The sequence below is a fragment of the Macaca thibetana genome, chromosome 13 (assembly GCF_024542745.1).
Source record: "Macaca thibetana thibetana isolate TM-01 chromosome 13, ASM2454274v1, whole genome shotgun sequence".
Classification (NCBI taxonomy): Eukaryota; Metazoa; Chordata; class Mammalia; order Primates; family Cercopithecidae; genus Macaca; species Macaca thibetana.
The window spans coordinates 51,533,333-51,555,581 of NC_065590.1; the positions used below are offsets into that span (position 1 = coordinate 51,533,333).

General features: G+C 36.7%; 1 protein-coding gene across 10 annotated transcripts in view; it reads left to right on the plus strand.

The window, feature by feature from the left end:
- Positions 1 to 22,249, plus strand: part of CCDC88A (coiled-coil domain containing 88A) — a 131,246-nt gene that overhangs the window by 34,432 nt on the left and 74,565 nt on the right. For all 10 annotated transcript variants that reach the window (XM_050754610.1, XM_050754611.1, XM_050754617.1 and 7 more), the window contains exons 4-7: positions 7,366 to 7,435; positions 9,715 to 9,773; positions 18,239 to 18,322; positions 19,990 to 20,130. In XM_050754610.1, the coding sequence (XP_050610567.1) occupies positions 7,366 to 7,435; positions 9,715 to 9,773; positions 18,239 to 18,322; positions 19,990 to 20,130 (354 nt within the window). The remainder of the gene's footprint in view (positions 1 to 7,365; positions 7,436 to 9,714; positions 9,774 to 18,238; positions 18,323 to 19,989; positions 20,131 to 22,249) is intronic.

The window sequence follows — 22,249 nt, forward strand, 5'->3', positions numbered from 1 at the left end:
TCTTTATGTGTTTATCAATTATGTTTTTATGTGTTTACATTTTTTATTGATTGATTGATTGAAACAAGGTCTCACTTTGTTGCCTAGGTCACAGCTCGCTGTAGCCAAGACCTTCTGGGCTCAAGCAGTCCTTCTGCCTCAGCCTCCCAAGTAGCTGGGACTACACATGTGTGTCACTATGCTATATTTTTTAATTTTTTGAGATGGGGTCTGGTATTGTCACCCATACTAGAGTGCAGTAGCACAATCATAGCTCATAGCTCACTGCAGTCTTGAATGCAGTTACTTTTGCACCAACCAGTACTTTAACTTGTCTTCAGAAATAGGTCAGACATTTTATATATACAGTTAATTGACTTATTGAAATAATTTTTTTGTTCTTGTTATATTAGAGAGGGTCTGGTTTAATATATGACACATTGCAAGTTAATATTTTCCAAATCAATGGAGTTCTCATCAGCCCTTAAATTACCTTTTTCCCCCCAAAATCAGATTTTTGGGGAATGACTATAGAAAACTATTAAATTTTTTGTATGTCATATGCCCCTGAGAAGATGTATTTGAGGCGAAGTATTTTAAGTATTTTAGTATCTAGTATTCTCTTCACTAGTAACATGGATAAAATGACAGATACGTAATAGTATGATAAATGTTGTCATGTACTGAATTTCAAAAGTAGATTATAAAAGTCTCAAAAGAGGGACTGTCATTTCAGTGTATTTTAGAGTTCTTTGAAACTATTTTTAATTCTATAGAATTATGCAGTTTTAGTAACAGTGTTTTACTCTGTGTGGTGATTCAGGAAAGCGAAGTGAAGCCTGACCTTTGCCAGAAGTGTTAACTTCTTACTGTGAAGAAAGAATTATGGATAATTTCTAGGAAGAAGGAAAGGCTAATTTAAATTATCTTTGAATAGTAACTAAATCATGTTTATATGTGGCATATTCGTGAAGTAGTCTTTCTTATGATGCATTAGCAGCGTAAGCTTTAATTCACAAAAATTTGTAATGCATAGTCTGTGTAGTTATGTGTACCTTTTTTTTTTTCAAGACAGGGTCTCACTCTGTTGCCCAGGCTGGAGTGCAGTGGCACAATATTGGCTGACTGCAACCTCTGCCTCCTGGGCTCAAGCCATCCTCCCACCTCAGCCTCCCTAGTAGCTGGGAATACAGGCACGTGCCACTACACCCGGCTAATTTTGTTGTTGTTGAGACAGGGTGTCGCTATGTTGCCTGGGCTGGTCTCAAACTCCTGAGCTCAAGTGATCCACCCACTTCGGCCTCCCTCTATGCCCAGCCAGTCTTGTGTACCTTAACAACGAATATATGTTCTGCAAAATGTGTCATTAGGCAATTTTGTCATTGTACGAACATCATAGAGTGTACTTACACAAATGTAGATGGTATAGTCTACTACACACCTATGGTATATGGTGTAGCCTATAGTGCCTAGGCTCTAAACCTGTATAGCATGTTACTGTAGTGAATACTGTAGGCAGTTGTAACACAATGGTATTTGTGCATCCAAACATAGAAAAGGTACAGTAAAAATATGTTTTTATAATCTTATGTGGCCACCATCATATATATGGTTTATTGTTGACCAAAAATGTCATTACATGTTGCATGCCTATATATCAATAAAAAGGGGTTTTAGATGGTCAGCTAAAAACTGTGGTTGGCTGGGCGCAGTGGCTCATGCCTGTAATCCCAGCATTTTGGGAGGCCAAGGCAAGCAATCACTTGAGGTCAGGAGTTTGAGACCAGCCTGGCCCACATGGTGAAACCCTGTCTCCAATAAAAATACAAAAATTAGCTGGTCATGATGACACGCACCTGTAGTCTCAACTACTTGGGAGGGTGAGGCAGGAGAATTGCTTGAACCCAGGAGGTGGAGGTTGCAATGAGCCGAGATCATGCCACTGCACTCCAGCCTGGGTGACAGAGCAAGACTCTGTCTCAAAAAATTAAAGAAAAAATTTTAAAAAATGGTTAGTATACCAGTTTTTAAATGAAAAAAGTTATACAAAGCCAGCTAATGTGGTGGAAATGAAATTGTAATATCTTTCAAGGAACATCTGCTTATTATTTTCCTATTACCATAATCTCTGCTAGTTCTTTCTTTTTTCTGTCTTTTCCTGATGATTGTAGTTCTCCAAATCTTTCTGAAATGTCTTCATGCCAGAATAGAATTTCCACTTATTTAGTGAAACTTTGCTTTAATGACCCTGAAAACATTCAAAATCTCTATATTTGAATACTTACATATCTTTAAAAATTTTAACATTCTCCTCTTCTCCACCTCCACCTATAATACTCTTTCCCATTCTCTGCTTTATTTTTATTTATTTATTTATTTATTTATTTATTGTTGAGATGGAGTCTCACTCTCTTGCCCAGGCTGGAGTGCAGTGGTGCAGTCTCAGCTCACTGCAGCCTCCATCTCCCGGGTTCAAGTGATTCTTGTGCCTCAGCCTCCCGAGTAGCTGGGATGACAGGCATGTGCCAGCACACACAGCTATTTTTTTTGTTTGTTTTTTTTAGTAGAGACAGGGCTTTGCCATCTTGGTCAGGCTGGTCTCGAACTCCTGGCCTCAAGTGATCCACCCACCTTGGCTTCCCTAAGCGCTGGGATTTCAGGCATGAGCCACCTCACCTGGCCTCTGCTTATTTATTTATTTATTTATTTGGAGACAGAGTTTCGCTCTTGTTGACTAGGCTGAAGTGCAATGGCACAATCTTGGCTCACCGCAACCCCCGCCTCCTGGGTTCAAGCAATTCTTCTGCCTCAGCCTCCTGAGTAGCTGCGATTATAGTCATGCACCACCATGCCTGGCTAATTTTGTATTTTCAGTAGAGACGAGGTTTCTCCGTGTTGATCAGGCTGGTCGAAGGTGATCCACCTGCCTCAGCCTCCCGAAGTGCTGGGATTTCAGGTGTAAGCCACTGTGCCTGGCCCCTCTGCTTTATTTTTGTTACTAGCACTTATCACCAAAACACTTACTTGTTTTATTGTCTGTCTTCTCTTACTAAAACGTAAATTCCATGAGAACAAGGATTTCTGTTTATTCACTGCTGCATTTTCAGTGTCTAGAACATCTGGCAGATAATTGATATTCAATAAATATTTGTTGAATAGGTGACTGCCCTGATTGTCTCGAAACCTTTTTCTCTTTCAGTTGAATTGCTAAAATAATTTATTTCTCCATTTATTTTTATAGGTTTCTTATAACTTGAGTTAACAAATTGAAGTATCTTCACTAGTTTATATACATATGTTATCAACTTTGACCTGTTCGTTAATTTGTTCCTCCTTTTAGTGAACTCATCTTGGGCTCATTTATATATTCTTTTTCCATTTCTTTAATACTTTAATGGTGAATTTCTTTAGAGCTAAGTTAAGTCTGGGCAGGCTGTGATGATATAATAAATCTTAACAATAGCAGTCAGTTTTTAAGCATCTCTGTTTTATGTCTTGTATATTTTTTAATATTATTCATAAAATTGAAATGGGGAAATAAAAAGACTTTTTACAAAAATATAGCTAGAATCCAGGCCAGGTGCAGTAGTTCATGCCTGTAATCCTTGCACTTTGGGAGGCCAAGGCAAGCAGATCACTCAGTGTCAGGAGTTTGAGACCAGCCTGGCCAACATGATGAAACCCCGTCTGTACTAAAAAATACAAAAATTAGCTGGACGTGGTGGCGTGCACCTGTAATTCCAGCTATTTGGGAGGCTGAGGCAGGAGGATCGCAGGAACCTGGGAGGCAGAGGTTGCAGTGAACCGAGAATGCGCCACTGCACTCCAGCCTGGGCGACAGAGCGAGACTCTGTCTCAAAAAAAAAAAAAAAATATATATATATATATATAAAAAAATATATATATATATACACACTCAAATATATATACACGCAAAAGTAAGTGATGTAAATGAGTTTTATCTCTAACATCTTTAAGATAAAACTTAAAAAAAAAATTCAGTGTCTGTTAAAATTTAAAGCTTCTCGGCCAGGTGTGGTGGCTCACACCTGTAATCTCAGCACTTTGGGAGGCCGAGGTGGGCAGATCAAGAGATCCAATGTAGTGAAACCCTGTCTCTACTAAAACAAAAATTAGCCAGGCATGGTGGCATGCGCTTGTAATCCCAGATACTCAGGAGGCTGAAGCAGGAGAATCTCTTGAACCTGGGAAGGGGAGGTTGCAGTGAACTGAGATCATGCCATTTCTCTCCAGCCGAGGCGACAGAGAGACTCTGTCTCTAAATAAATAAATTAATTAATTAATTAAAATAAAAGTAAATAAAAAATTTAAAGCTTCTCTTTACGAAGGTGAATTTGAAGGCTCTTGCATCTGACTTAGGTTATCTTCACAAAGTAGGATATAGACAAAACAGTGATTTTAAAAAATGCAGCTCTCTTATTTATGATTTTTAAAAAATCTGGCTGGGCACGGTGGCTTATGCCTGTAATCCCAGCACTTTGTGAGGCCAAGACAGGAGGATCGCTTGAGTCCAGGAGTTCAAGATCAGCTTGGGCAACATAGTGACACCTTGTCTCCATAAAAAATAAAAAATAAAAACAAATGAGGCTGGAGGATCGCTTGAGCCTGGGAGGTCAAGGCTGCAATGAGCTGTGATTGCACCAATGCACTCCCACTTGGGTGACAAGAGTAAGACCCTGTCTCAAAAAAAAAAAAAAATCTATAATGACAGTCCTCATAATTTTGCTTCAAGGCAAGGAAACTAAAAATTCGAATGAAGTGACTGGGCGCGGTGACTCAAGCCTGTAATCTCAGCACTTTGGGAGGCCAAGGCAGGTAGATCATAAGGTCAGGAGTTGAAGACCAGCTTGGCCAAGATGGTGAAACCTCGTCTCTGCTAAAAATACAAAAAAAATTAGCCAGGCATGGTGGCAGGTGCCTGTAATCCCAGCTGCTCGGGAGGCTGAGGCAGAGAATTGCTTGCACCTGGGAGGTGGAGGTTGCAGTAAGCCAAGATCGTGCCACTGCACTCCAGCCTGGGCAACAGAGTGAGACACCATCTAAAAAAAAAAAAAAAAAGAATGAAGCAGAAATTTATTCCTTTAAGCCCATTTAGCTGTTGCACACATAGCTATAGCATATTCTCTCTTGAGATAACTTGCTTTTAATTGGAAAACTAATTCATTAAATATCCAAACTCCATATCATTCCTAGAATAAGTGATTTTAGCAAGTTTTGATACTTATTCTAACATGATACATATATCAAGTATGTACTTTCCTTTAAATGCAGGCATATTTTGGCAATAGTTTTTTAAAGTGCTAATATAATACTGAGGAAAACTTTTTGAAACTTTCTGGTTTATATCTATAAAGAATTACAGATAAGAGATGAATTCTAATTAACATCTGGTGTCATGCCAGCCTCTGACCATGGGTAAGTGCTCTAGTGAATCTAGAATTAGAAATTTAAAAAAAACAGCACAAGTTAACTTTTAATAGTTGTTTTTCATGGTTATTTGCTTTCTCATCATAGTATTAAGTTAAATAATGGATTCAAAAAGAGTTGAATACCTTTAAAAACTTATTCCTTAGTAACTAGTTATATCTGAACATGTAGTCAATTTATGAAGAATCTGTCATAGTTATTCCTTAATATTGCAATGATTCAGTAATTATCACATGGCACCCATCCATCCTATAGTCTAATTCATCCCAGACCCTTTTCGTATCATCAGTGTCAGTGGTTGTAATGGCAGACACAGTGTATTTCTTCATTTCTTCAAGGAAGAGGTGGTATAAACCGAAGGTGCATACTTGATGTATTACCTAAATTGAAAAATTTGAAAGCATTCAGTTCTTTCTCAATCACCTTGTATGTTCAGAATCTACATATATTCTTGTCACTAAAGTTTTACAGAAGTTAAACATCTATAGTAGAGGAGAGAAATAATGGTTCACTGAGGAGGAACTGACTTTCATGAAATGATCATTAGACAGCGTTTTTAATAAAGCAATTAGGTTTCTTAATTTTAATATCAGTTGACATTTTAAAAATATAGCTCTTATTTATTATATTAAAAATATGGCCAGGTGTGGTGGCTCATACCTGTAATCTCAACACTTTGGGAAGCTGAGGGGGGTGGATCACTTGGAGTTCCTGAACTCCGCCTGGGGAGGTTAGAAGTTCAAGACCAACCTGGTCAACGTGGTGAAACCCCGTCTCCACTAAAAATACAAAAATTAGCCAGGTGTGGTGGTAGGTGCCTGTAGTCCCAGTTACCTGGGAGGCTGAGGCGGGAGAATAGCTTGAACCCAGGAGGCAGAGGTTGCAGTGAGTTAAGATCACACCACTGCACTACAGCCTGGCCGACAGAGCGAGACTCCATCTCAAAAAATAAAACCACATATTATATATATATCTATATATAGATATATATATGTACAGTGACAGTACTCATACATTTGTATGATGTATTTTTATTTTTTATTTTTATTTTTATTTTTATTTTTATTTTTTATTTTTATTTTTTTTTTGAGTCGGAGTCTTGCTCTGTCGCCCAGGCTGGAGTGCAGTGGCCGGATCTCAGCTCACTGCAAGCTCCGCCTCCCCGGGTTTACGCCATTCTCCTGCCTCAGCCTCCCGAGTAGCTGGGACTACAGGCACCCGCCACCTCGCCCGGCTAGTTTTTTGTATTTTTTAGTAGAGACGGGGTTTCACCGTGTTAGCCAGGATGGTCTCGATCTCCTGACCTCGTGATCCGCCCGTCTCGGCCTCCCAAAGTGCTGGGATTACAGGCTTGAGCCACCGCGCCCGGCCTGTATGATGTATTTTTAGTTTCCTCAGGGAGAAATAACAAGAACAAAAAGAGCACACATGCTCGAACTTTTATTGAGGAATGTTTCTTAATTTTTCTCAATCTTTTGTTGAGGAATGTTTCTTAATTTTCTAGCACCTAAAACTTCAGAGTTCCAAATAATAATTAGACCATTTTGACTTAAATGCTTTAATCTGGGGACATCTGATATTTTAAAAACTTTTTTATTATTATATGTGTGTGTGTAGAGACGAAGGTCTCACTCTGTTTCCCAGGCTGGTCTCAAGTGATCCTCACTCTCTGGCCTTCCAAAGTGCAAGGATTACAGGCATAAGCTACCGCACCCAGCCTGATATATTATTAACTGAAGTCTATCTGGTATTATAACTTTAGTTATTTAATTCATTAAAGTTACAAAAGATTTAAGACCTTATATAACTTTTTCCATATTTGTGTAATTGCAGTATAGCACACCTATAGAAGAATGTACAAATCATATGTTATAGCTTGGTGAATAATTACCTAGTTAGCATTACCCATATAACAAGTATTGGATATTTTTTTTACAGGAGACTTTGCAGCAATTGATCATGATGTCGTTGCCAAATGTCTTAATCATTGGCAAAAATCCCTTTTCTGGTAAGTATTAAAATTAACATAATGTGAAAGTAATGTCTAACCTTTGTGTAATAATATGATGTTTATTTTTTACTAAGAGCTTATTTACATTAACTCACTAGATTTTTCATAACTGTAGAAGTTGGAGGTGATGTTCCATTTTCTAGAAAGACGCAAGCTTAGAATATTTGTAAGTTATAGGTAAGACCAGACATAAATTTTACATTAAGTTCAGTATTTTTTCTACTATACCAAACAGATACTTTTCTGTGATGATTTTTAGTGTCTTGTTATAAAGAAGTATAGAAGATGATGTAGTTACAAACTTAAAAGATACTACCTTAGAAAAGAAATGATTTTGAAATAATTTCCAGGTTTCTATTCATATATCTATTATCTACCATTGCCAAAATTGTTTGAATCTTAAGTTTTACTGATTGATTTTTTGTTTGTTTGTTTGTTTATTTATTTGTTTTGAGATGCAGTTTCGCTCTTGTTGCCCAGGCTAGAGTGCAATGGCACAATCTCGGCTCACTGCAACCTCAACCTCTTGGGTTCAAGCGATTCTCCTGCTTCGGCCTCCTGAGTAGCTGGAATTACAGGCGTGGCCACCACGCTAATTTCTGTATTTTTAGTAGAGACAGGGTTTTACCATGTTGGCCAGGCTGGTCTCGAACTCCTGACCTCAGGTGATCTGCCCGCCTTGGCCTCCCGAAGTGCTGGGATTACAGGCGTGAGCCACCACGCCCGGTCTGATATGTTTTAATTTATATTAAACTTAGTCTGAATGGAAAGATGAGAGGCAGTTTTAGATCATTCAGATTTTTTCTTCAAAATGTTCTGCCCTTTATCACATTTTAAATGTGATATTTTAGAATTGTAATTTTTGAACAGTTGGGGAAATTAGCAGCTACCTAACAGTTTCAACAATGGGCTTATCCTTACAGTCTACATGTTATCCAAATTAGTGTATTTCTTCAGCCCATACCCCCCTCAGTCAAAACAAACAAAACCAAAATAAAAACTAAAATCAAATAGCTATTTTTATAGAGGAAACTATTAATTAGATGTGGTGAATTAGCAGCTTAGATAGTTTTTAGAGATCCAATGGGATGTTTGATTATATAAATTTAAAAATGAAAAAACTTACCTTTGGTAAGTACCTACCAAGTTATAGGGACCAGGAGTGGAAATAAATGGTCTATGTTCTAGAAGCTCTTATGGTTTGGTAAAGGATACACAGATTATGGAGAAATCATGTAATAATTGGTATGAAGTAGAAATATGTACCAAATGTTCTGGCATATAAAATATGGAGCCATTAATTATTCTTAAAGTTGACATATAAGTGAGAGTTGGGGACCATTGATGATTGGGTCAGGGAAGACTACACAGAGATGATAAGAACCGTGCCTAGGATTGTGATTAGCAAGTAGTTCACTAGGGGGATGAGGAGGTTGGGGAAGGAGGACAGATAGAGGGATAGAGGGAGTAGTATTAAGGCAGAGGAGTGTGTATATATGCATATTTGGGAGGAATGGTGATTAATGGCTCAGCATAGCTAGAAAGTAGGTTGTTTCATGGAGAGTAGAAGGAAATGTCTGATAAGAAGATTTGGACTTTTTCATAGACAGTTTGGCCCGGTGGTGAAAATCTGGCCCAAAGAAGTAATTTTTTTCCAGTTGAATATTTTAAGAAAATCTTAATTGAATGCTGTTGGACAGGGAATATTCTCTCCATTTCTGTTATAGATTGTTAACTTTTACCTGGCTTGTTATATACATTTAACAGCCTCACTATAACAGACATTTAAGATTCTGGTCTTCATGAGCGTGCACAGTGGAAAACCATTTAAATTTTATAAGGAGATGAATCATAAGATCTGTGTTTTAAGTAAGAAAACACTAATAGGCCTAGGAGGAGCCAGACCTATTAGGAGTCATTTTGGCTGCCTTTGTGGCATGTCCCTATATCAACCTGATTTGGTAGGTTCTTGATTTTTCAGGCTGGGATAGTACAATCATTTATGGAAAAGGAGTAAATTCATGGTTAGCATACTTGTTGCACAGAGCCTTGAAACCTCTTTATCCATTAGCCCTTCAAAATTGATATTCTTGCCCATTTCTTCTGCTGTTACCGCCTTGTACATACACAGAGCTGCTATTTTGAATTCTCCACTATATATGCTTACACTGAATCCTTCAGTCAAGTTACTGTGCATAATTACCTCTAGAAATGATTCTCCAAATAGAGTTGAAAATGTAGCAAAATGTTGTCCTTAATAATTGTTTCTATTTTAGAACAAGGCACAGAAGAAGTTAAAAAACTGCTTTTACTTTTATTGGGTTGTGCAGTTCAGGTAAGTTAAAATATTTTTTCATATTTTCATTTTAACAACCTCTTTATGTATTTTTATCAGGCTCTCATTTCTGAAAGACTTAAGGATGGACCATTGGTTTTCAAAGTCCATCTTAGAAAATTTTCAATAACTATATAACCTCCTAAGGAGATTATGTTGAAGAAAAACACTTACTTTATTTTAGAATTTAGTTACATTATCATAGTCATATCATTTAAAATATTTAATTACTCTTTTCCTTATTCTGAAGCTTATAGTGTCCCTAAATTTTTGAGGTTTTTTTTCCAGAGGTGCCCTTAAAAATCTCTCCCAAAACATCCTTGTGATTTGTTGTACTTGTGTATATTTTAGGAGAAGGGAAGGGAAAAGAGAAGGGAAGGGAGGAGGCAGAATTTATTTAAAAGAAAAAATAAGGTAAAAAGGAGGCAGAATTTATGAAAAGTGTTTTAGGAATCTTAGTTATTATTATATTGTTCTTTGATCAATGACTGTAATAATAGCTATGATTTATAGAATGCCTGCTTTTGATCAGCTATTATCCCTTATATATATTTTCTCATAATATCTTCTTTCAGGTCAGGAGATCGGGTAGGGTAATATATAAGTTATTATCCAAATTGGGACACTTGCGAAAATCAAAGAAGGTACTGTTAATAATTATAGTGGGCTAGGCATGGTGGCTCACGCCTGTAATCCCAGCACTTTGAGAGGCTAAAATGGGAGGATCACTTGAGGCCAGGAGTTTGAGACCAGTTTGGGCAACATAATGAAATCCCATTTCTGTTTTAAATACATGTAGTAATTACAGTGGAATGGCATGTGTAAACTGGGACTGTCCCAGGCAAACCAGGATGGTTACTGTAAGTTTAAATTTAGGTCATATTGGTAGTAGGCCAAAGAACTGAGAGTCAACTCTGCTCTGGACTTCAAAATTCTATTATACTATGTTAGTTTTTCATTTCAGCCATTTTTTGGATGAATTATTATAGTGTCATTCTAAACTGTCTTCTTTGTGAAATGAGATTATTTATAAACAAATAATATGATTACTAGTAATTTTTTTTACATACGTACAGCAGAAATTATATGTCCCAGAGAGTGTTGGCTTTTAGAGCTGACTGCTTGGAAGCAATAATCTTACATAATGTATGTTATTAAAATTTCATGCTGTGTAATGTACAGGTGTTTACTTCACAACTGATTAAACATTAAGTTGAATATGGTGTTTGTAGTCTTCTAATTTGGTCATCAGATTTTGAGTCAGAAGTACAACTCTTATTTACAGCCTTTATGTACTATATTTGCTTTAAAAAATACCCTGTGTTGGTGAATGTTGTGTAAATTTAGATTACATAGCAATGGCATAAATATGGTTTTTATTGCTGGTTACTGCTTGGTCGTTATTGCTGATTACTAAAATTGACAGTAGGAATGGAACAGAACCAAGGACCTTTTTTTGAGACAGGGTCTCACTCTGTCACTCAGGCAGGAGTGTAGTAACATGATCATGACTCTCACTGCAGCCTTGACCTCCAGGGTTCAAATGATCTTCCCGTTTCAGGCTCCCAAGCAGCTGGAACTACAGACATGTGCCGTCATGCCTGGCTAATTTTTTTTTTTTTTTTTTAAAGAAATAGGGTCTCACTGTGTTGCCCAGGCTCGTCTCAAACTCTTGTCCTCAAGTGATCTTCCTGCCTCGGCCTCCCAAAGTCCTGGGATTACAGGCATGAGCCACCCTGCCTGGCCCCAAAGGGTAAATTTATCTGAAAATAAAGAAAAACTAATTATACTCAAGTTAATTCTTTTTTTTTTTTTTTTTTTTTTTTGAGATGGCGTTTCATTCTTTTTGTACAATGGTATTATCTTGGCTCACTACAACCTCTGCCTCCCGGGTTCAAGTGGTTATCCTGCCTCAGCCTCCCTAGTAGCTGGGATTACAGGCGTGCACCACCACACCTGGCTAATTTTTTATTTTTAGTAGAGACAGGGTTTTACCATGTTGGCCAGGCTGGTCTCGAACTCCTGACCTCAGGTGATCCACCCGCCTCAGCCTCCCAATGTGCTGGGATTACAGGCTTGAGCCATCGTGCCCGGCCTAATTTTTTTCATATTAAAAGAGAATAAGTTTTATCAGCTGTAGAAAACAAAGCAAAGGCTCAAGGAGACTGTCATTCTAACCTATGTTAACATCATTCAAGGTTTTTTTAGAAATGAGGAGATGGAAAGGGTGTCAGACCTTGGTCTTTGATGTGATATCAGCTTGTCAAGAAACTTGGAGACCCATCTTTTTATATATTTGATGTCCATGTAGTCATAGCAGAATTATGTTTTTACTTGAGAGCCCTTAAGACTTGGATCTATTTTGGTGCCAGCATGACTTACCTACCAAGAAAGGAGGAAAGATCCAATTTTGAAAAATGTTGTTATCATTCTGTATTTTAAAAATGTTAGTGACCTAAATTTTTTTTTTTTTTTTTTTTTTTTAATGCTTATGGGTGCTATAGTAAAGGACAGAGACCGGGATTTTAGAAAAAAGATGTAAAGCTCAAAGAGATTGAATTTTAGAGAAGACAGAGTAAACAGTACGAATTTGAGGTAATAATTACCATAATGTAATATACATTGGTGCATAGAAGAAGTATTTTCTTAAGTTTACTTGTAGTATTAGGAAAGCCCTCTGACAAGGTAATATTTGAAATGAGAGCAACAGCCTATTCAGGGAACATAAAGTGTGGTTGGACCAGGGGTGGTGGTGGGTGGATCACTTGAAATGAGGCATTCAAGACCAGTCTGGCTACGTGGTGAAACGTTGTCTCTGCTAAAAGAAAAATACAAAAAATTAGCCGGGCATAGTGGCTTGTGCTTGTAGTCCCAGCTACACAGGAGGCTGAGACAGCAGAGTTGTTTGAACCTGGGAGATGGAGGTCGCAATGAACCGAGGTGGCTTCACTGCACTCCAGCCTGGGCGACAGAGCAAGACTTCATCTCAAAAAAAAAAAAAAAAAAAAAATGTGGTTGAAATGTAGGATTTATGGGGATGAATGGCAAGATATTAGACTAGCGAGTTTACATGAATTGAGTTATGAAGGATTGGGTTTGCCACTTTAAGATAGAGTTCAGATTTCAGGCCAGACGCGGTAGTTCACACCTGTAATCCCAGCAATTGGGAGGCTGGAACAGTGGATCACCTGAGGTCAGGACTTCCAGACCAGCCTGACTGACATGGCAAAACCCTGTCTCTACTAAAAATACAAAAATTAGCCAGATGTGGTAGCGGGCACCTGTAGTCCCAGCTACTTGGGAGGCTGAGGCAGGAGAATTGCTTGAACCCGGGAGGCGGAGGTTGCAGTGAGCCAAGATCGTGCCACTGAACTCTAGCCTGGATGACAGAGCAAGACTCCATCTAAAAAAAAAAAAAAAAAAAAAAAAAAAAATTATTCTGTAGGTGTTTTGGAGTCACTGCTAATAATAATATAAAGTGTGTGACCAAAATCTGTCAGCCTTCACCATGACCATATAAACAGTTAGAAGTCTTTGTTGATACTTAATAGCCAGACTGTGCTTCTGGACGAGAAGCTATTGAGTAAACCAATCAGCCAACAAGTATTGTTGGAATACTTTGTAAAATGTCCCCTCTATTACAGAAATTTTGTTCATCTTGTAGTTGGACAGATTAAAATTCTGATGATTAGTACAATATGTAAATAGCATGTTTTCCCACATCTAGGTCAATCAATTTTATCTGTTACAATTGTTATTTGTAAGTAGAAATAGCAAGGTAAAATTTGCTGATATGGTACCAGAGTTTAGGAAATCAGTGGACCACAGGTTTCAAGAGATACTATATGAATGGAAAGAAATAGGGCTGGGTGCAGTAGGTCATGCCTGTAATCCCAGCACTATGGGAGGTCGAGGGGGGAGGATTGCTTGAGCCCAGGAGTTTGAGAGCAACCTGGGCAACATAAGGAGACTCTATCTGTACAAAAAAAAGAAAAAAGAAAGAAAAGAAAAAAAAATTAAGTTAAAGAGGGGAGGGGGGAGAGAGAAATAAGCATTGGGAAATTGAAAAATATTTTCTTCTTTTGAAGAAAAAAAATGAATTTCTTAAGAGGAAGCAGCATTCAAAAACGGTAAAGTTAACCACCATCCAAAGATCTTACCTGACAAAATAAATTACAACTTTTAATCCTTGATTATATTTAAGTAAAAGCCAGAGAAATAACTTTAAATATGAAGAAAACCGTCCAAGGCCAGGGCTTGGGTATTTTTGTTATTGACTGTCCAACTCAGGTTCCTCCAGAATCTTTTTCAATGGGTAACGCAAGTCTTCTGAACCAGTTCTGAGCATCACCTAGAATTTTCACACATCTGTGACTCTTCATCCTAGCCCTGAAGTAGTTGAGAGAGTTCTAGGTGAAACCATCCTATGCAGAAGAAAAATTTTTGCAGTGTTTTGTTTGGAAATTTCTTTGTTCTAAGACTATGTGAAATTCACCCTTTTTAGCAGAACTTAAAACCTATCAGTGCAGGCTACTTAGTATCCAGAAATATTACTTATTTTGGACTTTGGCCAGGTTGGGTAGTGCCGAAAGTAACTGAGTGTCAAGTGTGGTTAGAATTAAAAATTTGACCCTTTTATGTACCTCAGAGGGAATCTAACATTAGTATTTGATTCTGAAAACCAGTTTTGAACTTGTTCAGTTCGACGGCTACAATCTGTTGTTTTCTTATCACTGATCTGTAAAGCATCTTAAAAGTTAGCATTTTAGAACTTTATCATACCACTTTTTAAGGAAATAAAACAAATTTCTGCTTGGTTCAGTGATGCGTCTTTAGTCTCAGCTACTTGGGAGGATCACTTGAGGCCAGGAGTTCAGGGCAGCCGTATGCTATGATCATGCCTGTGAATAACCACTGTGCTCCAGCCTGGTAACGTAGCAAGGCCCAGTCTCTTAAGAAAAAAAAAAAGGAAATAAAACAATTTCTAGCAAGGCATTTGTTTTTCTGAGAATATTTAAAAATACAAATATAGCTCAAAGAGGGAGACTTTTGTTGATACGAGTGTTGTTTTCAAATACGTAATGGGAAATTTACAATTTTAACAATTTTTGAAATACATAGTTCAGTGGTACTCTGATTGCTGTACATTCACATTGTTGTATAACCATTACCACCATCCATCTGAAGAACTTTTCTCATCTTCCGAAACTAAAACTCTGTACCCATTAAATAATGACTCCCTTTGTTACCAGCCCTCGGTAACCACCATTTTACTTTATGTCTCTGTGAATTCGATTGCTCTAGGTACCTCATACAAATGGAATCATACGGTATTTGTCCTTTTGATGGGCTTATTTCACGTAGCATAATGTCTTTAAGGTTTTTTCATGCTATAGCATGTCTCAGTTTCCTTCCTTATTAAGGCTGAATAATATTCCATTGTTTATATATACCAAATTTTGTTTATCCATTCATCATTGAACACTTGAGTTGCCTCCGTTTTTTGGCCTTTGTAAACAATGTTGCTATGAACATGAGTGTACAAATGTCTGTGGAAGCCCTGCTTATTGCTCTTTGGTAGAACTATGATTTGTTTACACCTATATTATCAGTTTTCTTATTGAAAACACTGTAATGTGCTCCTTGTTTTATTATTTTCTTGTTCAATATCTTGTTTTGGGTGCCATTTCCTCTATTTTAGTATAGTTTTTCCACATAAACCTGTCTTATTTCTTTAAGATCATAGAGCATGTATTGAAAATATGAGGAATTTGAGGAATAATGTATTAAGGGCTTAAGTTCTCTGGTAGAAGATGTACAACTTTAGGGTTTATGCATTTCTCTCTCCCACCCACCTCCCACCCTAATCACTTTTTTGCTTTTTTGCCATGTCCCAGTTTCCACATCATATTCTTGTGTGTGTGTGTGTGTGTGTGTGTGTGTGTGTGTGTGTGTGTGTGTGAGAGAGAGAGAGAGAGAGAGAGTCTTACTCTGTTGCCCAGGCTGGAGTGTAGTGGTGCGATCTCGGCTCACTGCAACCTCCGCCTCCTGGGTTCAAGCAATTCTTCTGCCTTAGCCTCCCAAGTAGCTGGGATTACAGGCGCCTGCCGCCACGCCTGGCTAATTCTTTGTATTTTTAGTAGAGACAGGGTTTCACCATGTTGACCAGGCTGGTCTTGAACTCCTGACCTTAGGTGATCCAGCTGTCTTGGCCTCCCAAAGTGTTGGGATTACAGGCATGAGCCACTACGCCTGGCCTCCGTACCATATTCTTAGAATATCATGGTAATCTACTGGCTTAGTAATCAGTTACTATAATACAATTGTTTAACTCAGAGTTAAACAATTAATTTTAGTGTCCATGATAGTTTAAGAACTTTACATAAAGATAAGAGAGCTTAATTTTAATTGGAAAAAACAGTTTGCTGATATTATTTAGTCTTCACAGCTGGTATTAAGCTATATATCTGTTTTTAACACCAGACTTTCTCACGCTGTAGACCTGGGCTATTCAATACAGTAGCCACTAGCCGCATGTGGCTATTTGAATTAAAATTAATTACAATTAAATTAAAATTTCAGTTTCTCAGTTGCACTAGCTACATATCAGGTACTCAATAGCTGCATATATGCATATAGCTAATGATCACCATATTTATTGGGCAGCTCTGATACAGAAATTTGATCTGATTATTCAGCTTCAAAGTTGGAATCTTTTATTCTTTTTTCCATCTTGACAGTCTTTCTCTTTTCTATCCTTCAAAAGCCTATGAAATTTATTCTGTATCTTTAGGGAAGCCTAACCTGTTTATAAAACATTTTGAGAATGCTTAACTTTAAGAGTTAAATTAAGGTGTGAGATTTAGTAGAAATTGTGTGTGTTACAAGGGTAAAGGAAAAATTTTCATTGATGGATGAGTACCTAAAGATAATACAAGTAAAATACAAGTGGCTCTGGCTTAGAAAAGGGAAGTGTATCTATTTAGTCTAAACTGAAGGCAGAGAAAGATATGGCAGTTGAATTAAGGGACTCTGGTGAGTCATAGTCAATACCTTTGATAATAATTATGCTGTTTTGTGTTCTGATAGGCTCAGAAACTGCATAGGTCAGCAATTTTGGTAGTGTTAAATTTTAAAATTGATGTTACTATACCTGAAATATTAACTATTTTATATATGCTACGAATTTATTATTAGAACATAATTCTTAATTGTTCTTACAAGGCCTGTCAAGTATTGTTTGCTAGACAAAAATTCTTGTGTTTAAACCCACTAATTTGTATTCCATCCACCCAAAACTCTGACTTCCTAATCACAACTAGGAATTATACATTTCTGGTAATTTAGTTTTAACCATTTTATTATCCTAATAATTCTGTGTTTGCAAGATACAGAACTTTCTGCATTGATGGAAATGTGTTTAAATTGTATAGTAGTAGAAAATAGAGCATTACAATTTGATAAAATAAACATGTAAAGCATAAATCAGAGCCTTGTAAGTTTCATGATCAAAGAGCTAGTTTTAAATTTTGTGACTATATTGTCCTCACTAGTAGTTCAGTAATTGGTCCAGGAGATGCATCTAAGTGAGACAAGGCAGTGCTGTCTATTTTGTAGGCACTTCTCATTTGTTAGCGGTAAGAATACAGTGATACTAGCAGTTGGTTTGCAGCATTAGAGATGTAAGTGAAGGCAGAGATTAAAATGCATGTTAAATTGTTAATGCTGACTGGAAAGAAAAAGATTGTTTTGCATTTTAATATTTGTAATTTATATAAAGCTTTCTAAAAGTTACACAATAAAGAATTACCCCCTTTATTCCATTTGGTTACATGTGTACTCGTATATATATTTTAAAGTTTTGCCCCGGTAACTTTGCTATGTTAGAAACAAATCAAATATTTATTAGATTACATTATAAATGTTGAACTGGGCCACAAAAGTGGGTTTCTTTTATTAAGATTGATAGAATGAAGATGTGAGAATGAATTGTAAGCTTGAAGTAAAAATTGCTTAAATTTTTTTTCCAAGAAGAAAGGCCGTGTTGTTTGGTGATAGTCAGGGACTGACTGAGCATTTTGGCTGTATTCCGAATTCTGCCACTGACTCACTGTGTTTTTTGGCAAGTAACTTATCCTCACTGAAACAAGTTCTTGATTCTTTACTTCTCTGTGTGTAAAGTTAGCATAATAATATTGTGCTAACCTCAGATGGGTTGTGTAATGGTTTCCCACTTTAGAACTTTCCAGCATAAAAATAGTATGGATTTTCAGTGCCTTGCTTTTTAAAATAATTATTTCTAAGTTGTTGTTTATTAGGTAAGTATGTTAGACAATTTAAATGCAAAACAAAACTCTTACTATACTTTTCAAAATATAGCAAACCTCATAAATTTTAGTTATATACAACATTTTAAGGACCATACCCTATAAAGTATGAATAACTATTTTATTCATTTATTTTAGTGTCAGAAAAAAGAAGAATTTATTGAAAGAATTCAAGGTTTAGATTTTGATACAAAAGCAGCAGTTGCCGCACATATTCAAGAGGTAATATATACAATTTTATGTGCTATTTATGAAGCTTGTGGTGTACTTATTTGTCTATCTCCTAAAATACCTAAAAGTAATATAATAAGCAAGAACAAATCAAGATCAAATATAGATGAACCCTGCTTTTATACAAATTGTCTTCTCTTTAGAGATAGTTCCTTAAGTTTGGCACAGTGTTAACTACAAATATACTGTTGCCCTTATTCTATAGTGACATAGGCAGAAAGTGTTAAAAAGTCATAGTATACGCAAGAACAAATCAAGATCACATAGATACGGAGCCTGCTTTTATACAAATTGTCTTGTCTTTAGAGATAGTTCCTTACACATGGCACAGTGTTAACTATAAATATACTGTTGCCTTTATTCTATAGTGACATGGGCAGAAAGTGTTATTTGAGGAATGAGGTATATGTCTTTGTTAGAATAGATTACAAAGCAGTAAATGGAAACAGCAGAAAGTGGAACACTGCTTGTAATTCAAAGCGATAGTGAGGTAAGATGACAAGCTTAGTATTGTCATTCTAATGATTTTCTTTTGAATGAATAGACAGCATAATTTTTATTAAAGATACTACTTGAATTATAAACCCATTAATGATTTGTAGCATTCATATAAAAACTTAAGTCTAGGGCATATTGTGCAGTGTCAAATAATTGAAATTAAAATTTGTTAAGATTCATTTTAAAAGCTATTTCTGTATCTGTCTATTCTTGGGCTTTTAATCTTATAAAGACACTTTAGAATTAGAGTATGTTAAATTTTACATGTTGATTAGAAAAGGGAAAAGAAAATTTTAAAATGGTGAAAATTGGTAGTATTTAAAATATTCTTTATTTAGAAGATTTTTGTGTTCCATAGGTAATCTTTTCTCTTATTTAGCATTTGTAAAGCCCAGATTTCTTATCAGTAACATTATTATCAACCATAAGCATATTAGTACTTTACAAGATGTAGTTTTATTGGTAGTCTCCCATTATAGAGACATATTTGCTTTACGCTAGTTATATGGTTTTATTTTATTCTGAATAAATGCTAAGTATTGCAAGTTATGGAATTTGCCACCATCCTTGGAAGTGTAATTATTTTTGCTATTATGAAAGTTAAAGCAAATTATTAGAATTATAGTGAGAAATGGAAGGCACTTATATAACTTTTCCATTCTTTTAAAAATCTTTATATTGGTAATCCTTTCTCCTAACCTTCTGTGACAGTGTCATCTTCAGAATCTATAAAGACCTAGATATTCAATAACAACAATGCAATAACATATATCCTACAAGATTAAAAACTTTTTGCTCTTGAATTCAAGTACAATAAATTAAAAGTCTTATCTACAAAATTCAGTTGATTTTGTTAAAGAAGTTGTCAGGATATATCAACATTACTTTCCTTTAAGAATGCCTTGAGTTAAATATTAGTATTTTATTTTTGTTGACTAGAAAATGAATATTAATTCATTTAAGGATTATATTTAGTTAAAAATAATTTTTATTTGTAGTGTTTTCATCATTAATTTCAAATGTTCTCCTTGTAACATCATACTGGCTTTTCATATTTTATATGGGTTATATAATACTTGAGCTAATATTGTACTATAGTGGAATAGATTTTTAAGTATTAACCACTTTTTTGGTTGTTTATTTCGGTTACTTTTCTAAAGGTAACTCATAATCAGGAAAATGTGTTTGACCTGCAATGGATGGAAGTGACTGATATGTCGCAGGAGGACATAGAACCACTCTTGAAAAATATGGCATTGCATCTAAAAAGACTTATAGATGAGAGAGATGAACATTCAGAGGTTTGTAAATTTCTTTCAGTATATTGTGAAAGTCTGCTTTCCAAAAAAGAAAATAGTAGCTTTAGGCAGTTTTCAGAAACGATACTATTTCTTAGAGGCGGGTAATACAGGAGTGTCTTTTTTTGTGTGGAACACAGGAACCTGAAAGGATGTGTAAGAACCCCAAATTGCTAGTAAACAGATTGCAGTTAGGTTTTCTCTTCTTCTTTTTTTTTTTTTTTCAGACGGAGTCTCGCTCTGTGCCCAGGCTGGAGTGCAGTGGTGCGATCTCGGCTCACTGCAAGCTCCGCCTCCCGGGCTCACGCCATTCTCCTGTCTCAGCCTCTCTGAGTAGCTGGGACTACAGGCGCCCGCCACCACGCTCGGCTAATTTTTTGTATTTTTAGTAGAGACGGGGTTTCACTGTGGTCTCTATCTCCTGACCTCATGATCCGCCCGCCTTGGCCTCCCAAAGTGCTGGAATTACAAGCGTGAGCCGCCGCGCCCCACCTCTCTTCTCCTTTTCTTTTAAATTAACATTATTCTTTTGTTCCTGTGTGTTTTTCAAGTCATCCCCACAGCTTTGGCAACAATACAAAAGTGTGAAACTGAAAATATAGTTGATGTAACTGGAAAAATCATTGCCGTGAAGCTTAAGAATTTGCTTAAGGCTAATTTCTTAGTTTTATTGCCACATGTTGAGGTTGGAAAAGTAAGTTTTAATAAAAGGAGAATAACAGGTGTTCTGAATAAAATGTCCCACAAAAGATCTCAAATGAGGTGTGATTTTTAAAAAGAGAATTATTTTAAGTCTGTTAAAACAGAACTTTGCTTTTTAAAAAGAGTAAAAGTGTACCAAGTTTTCTATCTGCAGTGTCTGAAAGCAGTTTATAATTTTAAAGAGTCTAGACTTTTAATGCATGTGATGGTGGGTAATATTTTCTTAATAGCAGAGCAAAGTACTCTGCCATTCTGCAGAATGTATAGCTTTTATCAGTTTCATTTACATGCGAGAGACAGTTTTGAGCTTATTTATAGAGAATTTGTATCAATACTCTTGAGACCAGTGAAAGACTACATAGAGAAAATTCCTAAACATTTTTTTCAGAATAAAACTTTCTTGTCTCTGTAGGGGTTAGTCAGTTCTGATGTGAATTTTCAATTTTTCTTCAGGCATTAAACAAAAAGAAAATATAGGAGATAAACATTTTAAAGCAACAATTAAATTTTTTAAAAAGCTAGGACATTGAGACCAAAGGAAGGAAAGAATAAATTGGAAAACATTCCTACTATGCATCAAATTTATCCTGAGATACTCAGATCATTTCATTTTCTTTTTTTTTTTTTTTTTTTTTTTTTTGAGACGGAGTCTCACGCTGTTGCCCAGGCTGGAGTGCAGTGGCGCGATCTCGGCTCACTGCAAGCTCCGCCTCCCGGGTTCCCGCCATTCTCCTGCCTCAGCCTCCTGAGTAGCTGGGACTACAGGCGCCCGCCACCGCGCCCGGCTAATTTTTTGTATTTTTAGTAGAGACGGGGTTTCACTGTGGTCTCGATCTCCTGACCTTGTGATCCGCCCGCCTCGGCCTCCCAAAGTGCTGGGATTACAGGCTTGAGCCACCGCGCCCGGCCTATTTCATTTTCAATCAGATTATTTAGCTATATGCTATCATTTTTTAGTGTCTTTTTACTGATTTATGCATTTTCTAGAATATTTATTTGTATTTCAAGTTGTTAAAGGTATTGCAGTAAGGTATCCTCCAGTTTCTGAGGAATTATTTCTAGGAATCTGTACTTTGGTTTTATTTTATTTTATTTTTTAAATTTTTTTGAGATGGAGTCTGGCTCTGTCGCACAGGCTGGAGTGCAGTGGCGCAATCTCAGCTCACTGCAACCTCTGCCTCCCAGGTTCAAGCAATTCTCCTGCCTAAGCCTCCCAAGTAGCTGGGGTTTCAGGCATGCACCACCATGCACGGCTAATTTTTGTATTTTCAGTAGAGACAGGGTTTTGCCATGTTGGCCAGGCTGGTCTCTAACTCCTGATCTCAGGTGATCCTCCTACCTCGGTCTTCCAAAGTGCTGGAATTACAGGTGTGAGCCACTGCACCCAGCCTGTACTTTGGTTTTATATGACTGATGGGTG